At 42.8% G+C, this 5,618-nt stretch overlaps 1 protein-coding gene across 1 annotated transcript; it reads right to left on the minus strand.

Moving 5' to 3' along the window:
• Positions 1-1,211: 1,211 nt before the first annotated feature.
• Positions 1,212-4,667, minus strand: LOC146191772 (antimicrobial peptide microplusin-like). The gene is made up of 5 exons (XM_084600374.1): positions 4,589-4,667; positions 3,985-4,046; positions 3,196-3,285; positions 2,567-2,593; positions 1,212-1,283 (listed from the first exon to the last, which is right to left on the minus strand). Exons 1-5 carry the CDS (start codon positions 4,665-4,667, stop codon positions 1,212-1,214), a joined length of 330 nt encoding a protein of 109 aa, XP_084456500.1.
• Between the last annotated feature and the right edge of the window lie 951 nt (positions 4,668-5,618).

Raw genomic sequence — 5,618 nt, forward strand, 5'->3', positions numbered from 1 at the left:
TGCGGAGGATTTTGATAGTATTCCTGGGCTGTGTGGACTTCATGTGATCTACGGCTTGTACTTGGGTTCTCGCCTAGTTCTGCATACACTATAGTTCTATAGTTCCCCGATGGCGCTTTTCCGGGAGGCGTTCGTGACAGTGGAATTCGTGGCAGTGGGCTACTCCTAGCATGGACCCATTATGCCTCACAGCCTTCAACCGGAATGACTGCAATAAACTTTTGATGGCAGCCGTCCATTTTGGTGTTCGCCAGGAGAGGCAGACGAGAAAAATGGATGTTTTAACGCTACCGCGTTATTATAGGAGAAATGACACTATTAGCCGCCGATAAAGCAATTCCTCGGCGGACTTGCATCGTTGGAGAATCATTCAGTGCACTAAGTTTGTGAAACCAAGAGAGTGAGAATTTAAATTTAACATTTGAACGCTCAGCTGTAATCTCCTGTCACATGAAGTATTAATGCAAGCAATAGAACCGAAGATCTTGGTTGCCCAGGCTTCGAACTAAATATATTTATAAGGTTAAGCACCATGCTTCTACTTCATTGATAAAGCAATGTAATTATGCTGACTACCACAGAAAAGGCTTTTAGGTAAATTAGGTATGTGGATGACAGTTCTTTCTACTCGTGCTTCAAGGCATCTCTCGGTGCTGGCAAGTCGGACGCATGAATTATTGCCATCATATAGGAAGGGCTAGAAAAGTAGTCGGCCTGATTTCCTTTCTAACTGAAAGAAACGTGGCTGTTATTTGCCACTATTACATACATACTGCATGAAAAGGAATTCAATTCATACTTTGCTGATCTTATGCATATAAAATGTTAGTATTATGACAGCAAGGCGTAGATAATTTTAGAACTGTCAGAAAAAAGACGTATTATTCATATAAGCCTTTGGCAACGCTCCCTCAGAAACTTAGACGGAAGATCTAACTCACTCGCAATCAAAACCCACGGCTGTTCGTGCTACACTTTGCAATCGAGGGTTGGCAATGCCTAGCAATACGAAGCTCGCAAGTGAAACCGCTGTACGAAGCCACTCCTGAGTAGAGGCCGACCAATAACAAATTGCTGCAAAGTACGAGAGGTTTATTGCCTTCCGAGAGTTACACGATTTTGGGACAGCATCGTTTCTAGCACTGACGTAACAGAATGTTTTCAAAGAGTGCACAGAATCAATCGTTGTTCTTAGGTGAGCGTCGCATCCTCTAGTGGTGGTCGGGCAGGACATCGGGGTCGCAAGCAGTGGCCGCTTTGTGGACGTGCTGGATCTGTCCAGGCTGCAGATGCAAGCACAGAAGCAACGTCATTAAATTCCTCATTAAGAGACAAGATAATTATGCCATCAATGTAGTAAATTTGTTGGGCTGCAAAAAAAAAAAAAAAAAAACTTATCCCGTAACCAGCAAAGAGCTCTGCGAAAGTCCCGTTACCAACTTAGCTCTCCTCGTCTGGACCCTAATGTATATTTCCAATGCTGTCTGCCAGCTTTGCTGACTATGGACACCTGGACCGCGCCGTAAGGAAAGGGAGGAAGGTGGGAGTTAAAGTGGAAAGAGAGAAAGAGGAGCCGTAGTGGATGGCTACGGAGTAATTTCGACCACCTGGGGATCTTTAACGTGCGCTGACATCGCACAGCACACGGACGACTCTTCGTTTCACCTCCACCGAAACGCAGCCTACGGCTCCTCTTTCGCTCTTTCCACTTTAACTCACACCTTCCTCCCTTCCCTTACAGTACGGCTCAGGTGTTCACAGACACAAGTGTGACAGATACTGCGCCTTTCCCTTCCTGTGAACCAATTATTATTATTATTATTATTATTATTATTATTATTATTATTATTATTATTATTATTATTATTATTATTATTATTATTATTATTATTATTATTATTATTATTATTATTATTATTATTATTATTATTATTATTATTGGCTTTTTGTCAGCAAGTATCGCACAAGAAATATTAACGTTTCACGTTCCCTAATTAACTGAACTTAAGACAGCAAATGAATACGAGGAAAGGCAGGCGGCCAGTATTACTTCCTGGCCCTTTTCTCTAAGTGCCTTGCATGACGAAACTCTAATTTCATAAATTCCAATCATAGACGAGAAAAACAGAAGATGACCACTTTTCATATCTGAGGTTGATATAATTGCAACGTGTGAGCGTCACAGCATCGCGATATCGTTTGGGGTCGTACTGTGAAGTATAGATTCGTATGGATGTACTTTAATAGAAGAGCCACCTGGGCTAGTTGGTACGGTGGCATGATGAATAAACAGCGCTAAAGACGAGGACAAAGAGTAAGAAGCAAACAGGACGGGCTTCTTGCTCTTCGTCCTCGTCTTTAGCGCTGTTTATTCATCATGCATGTACTTCCGAGATTAATTATGTATGCTGCCTAAGTGGGTTGAATGGTGTACCGAGGGTGACATCGTTCAACATCTTAAGACCCAAACTTTTGGTAATCACTGGCATCGATGCCTGCTTTCAGTGAAATAGTCAATGGCAGCGTGGGCAGCCATGACAGAAACACTACGTAGATGTGTACTCACGTTGAAGAACTGGGACATGGCTGCCTCCTATTGAACGAAAAAAAAAAAGAGAACGGAAACTGTCAGCAGTCGCTTATGTTCTGACTAATTCTCTATTTTTGTATCCTCCTTGAATAAAGCTGACATGTAGAACATCTCTAACGCCTGAATGCTTGTCTAAGGCAAAATTATAAACGATTCTTGATTGCCTAATGAACTCTAGTTCAGAACACGGAGCATGAAGCTAGAGATGCCGCGTTCTTTAACTGTTGCGTACTTAACATGACCGATTCTAAAAGTCACAGGATAAGCATGGAATTGTAAACCACCAAAGCGATTTCAGGTTACTTCAGCAGACTTGCACTTATTTTCGATTGTTTAAGAAACCGGAAGCATCTTACTTTTGTATGCATTGCACCAATTCGCACTTTCATAGAATGATAAATTGATAATGATTACTGCAAACGGGGGGAGGAGGGGCCTGGTTTACATTTTGCTATTCTCTAAGAAAGGGTAAACAATTTGGCACCCCAAGTTAATAGGCTTCCGAGTTATATTGTATAGTGGTCGTGCCGACAGACGCCGCTACCTAAGGCAACAAACCCTGCCCTCTAACGAGGGTCACGAATAAAAACTTCTCTGGCACTCACCAGGTCACCTCCTTCGCACATTTTGCGCATGGCACAAGAGCGGTCGTTGCAACCCAGTGCCTGGACCGCGGCGTCAAAGGCAGCGTTGGTCTAGAAAAACAACAAGCATAAATGTGTGTTTAGACAAGTAAGCATTGTTATGCGGCACAGGTTCACCAGGAGGCTGATATACAAAAGGCCACAATGTAAGGCAGGATAGACCGCCAAGTCGTCATGACCTGTGTGTCCTCAAAGCTCGGTAACAGTACTGTGAGACTTTTTAATGACTAGTTTTCATCCTGATTAGGACAAATGCTTTCACCGTTCATCTAAAGCTGGACCAGCTTTACACCATGCGGACCTATCCCATTTAATAATGTTGTGAATTTCATCCTTACACCTTTTGTATTGTTCCGCAGTTTTCGCGAAGAACACATTTATGAGTTATACATAAGGAAGAAAAAAAGCATCGTTACGGGAGTAGAAAAAATTACAAATGATGATTATTTGCGAACTACAACATTGACTATAGCAATAAATATTTTGACGTTTGTGTCCCATTCCGTTTGTATTTTTTTTATTAAAACTGGGCGCACCAAATGTGGAAGCCTCTGTACGAATTTCAATCGAACTTAGTTTTAGCTGGCAGCATGTCTTAGCATAAGGTTTAAGAAAAGTCTTTAATTTATGCACCCACGTATTGTAGTGTCGGAGTCCCCCTCCCCTTGTCAATTAGGTTACGCATTCGTCAACTCATGGCAAACATCCGGATGATCAGGCAGCCCTACTGACAGATAAAACTGCACTCACCGGTGGGGGGATTTCTTGCCTGATGCATTCAAGTTCCGTAGCGAGAACCTGGTCGTTCTTCTCTGTGAAAAAGAAAACAAAAAAGAAGCGAAAGTTAGCGAGAAGATCATAATGTTGGCCCGCTATCTATTTTAATGCGCCACACCTTTCTTTGCGCTGATGACAAGGAACTAAATATCACGTTTGGTCTTGTGGCCTAATTCTGCCCTAGAAATGTTATGTGACTTCTTGTACCGTACTGATGGCGTACTGGTGCTTGATTGAGGCTACAAAGCATCACACCTCCGGCCGAGATCGAAACGATTGAACACCTCGCTGTAAGCTATATAACTGAATGTCGTTATGCGCTATAAAAAAGTGTTGTGGATGTGAAAATTTCCGTGGTTTTATTGCCTTATTTCCTCGACAAAAGCAGCCATAACCGCAGAACGCTTGGTAGACTATAACAATAAAAATAAAGGCCTTTGCTTGACAATAAAAGGTTAATAGGGTTAGAACGTCAAACAAAATTTATCATGTCTCAAGAAGTTATTTTATGCCGCACGTCACGCTTCTTAGGACAAATGCTAGCTAACATCAAAGCTCGTGATAAATCAGAACTTACTGCAGAGGTCAAGATGGTGGGCCGAAGCAGCAGTCACGAAGGCGGCCACGAACAGGCAGGAGGCGAAGACAGCGTTCATGGTGAGTGGTCAGTGAGATAATGCTTTACCGCTGTAGCAAGACTTCTTGGATGTATACTGACATATTCAGTCCACTGCACACCTTATATACTGGCTTTCCACACCTGTTACCTCTAAAAAATTACGGGCAGAGTAAAAAAAAAAAAAAAACCGTATATAAACACGGCCAGCAAGCCTTAGCCCTCTTCTGATTGGCTGCGTTGTTGCAACGTCACGTGTGTGTGTGAGAGAGAGAGGGAGATAGAGGTTGGCTCTGTTGTTGCAACCCCATGTGTCTGTGTTTATCTTGCACGCGCTGCCAGGTGCCTTGCGATGACTCAGCTTTTCTTGTCCCTGCATAGGCAAAGACGTCCTCAGTGGGCGGATTTTGAAGACGAAAACACGGACGCGTTGCGCGACGCCCTGCAACAACCATAGGCACGCAGTACTTGCGCGCTTACTTTCCTTTCTTTGCTTATATCGCCTCTGATGGCGATCTGTGTTTTCTCACATCGTGGATGGGACAGCTACGATTTGGAGGGGCTTTATTAGCCTAGACGATGTGATTTGGAGAGAAATCAATGCTCCCAGACTAGGCAACGATTGTTAGACAAGTAGCTTAAGCAGTTAACGCGTTGGCTGGGAACGAGCGCTTGAACGTCGCGGGAAGCAGCAGTATTTTTACATAATTGAAAGCAAGTAACAGTGAGAAATAGGAGTCAGAGTGTTCGCTCTCCGTATCGCTCAAAGGTCGTGTTGTGAATTCCAGAATACTTCGTGCACAGGCGTAGCAGTTTACAATAAATACGTGGTTTGACTAGTTTGTCTTATATTATGAAAGCATAAACCAGTGCGTTACTTGACAATATTAACGTATATAAATTGTGTTATCCTTCTTTATCTATCATCTTTTTATCATCACGGGCTATTCTCAGTCATTAGTTTTCCTCAATTTTCTGTCTCTGTTTACTT

Source organism: Amblyomma maculatum, chromosome 4, assembly GCF_055883805.1.
Source record: "Amblyomma maculatum isolate TAMU_Amacu chromosome 4, ASM5588380v1, whole genome shotgun sequence".
NCBI classification, from domain to species: Eukaryota; Metazoa; Arthropoda; class Arachnida; order Ixodida; family Ixodidae; genus Amblyomma; species Amblyomma maculatum.

What these genes read in the sequence shown, in the direction of transcription:
- LOC146191772 (XM_084600374.1), bottom strand. Translation starts at nt 4,667, where the DNA reads ATGAACGCTGTCTTCGCCTCCTGCCTGTTCGTGGCCGCCTTCGTGACT. An exon ending in CCACCATCTTGACCTCTGCA is followed by an intron (nt 4,047 to 4,588) that starts GTAAGTTCTGAT and finishes TCTTTTTCACAG; the next exon opens with AGAAGAACGACCAGGTTCTC. An exon ending in TGTGCGAAGGAGGTGACCTG is followed by an intron (nt 2,594 to 3,195) that starts GTGAGTGCCAGA and finishes TTCGTTCAATAG; the next exon opens with GAGGCAGCCATGTCCCAGTT.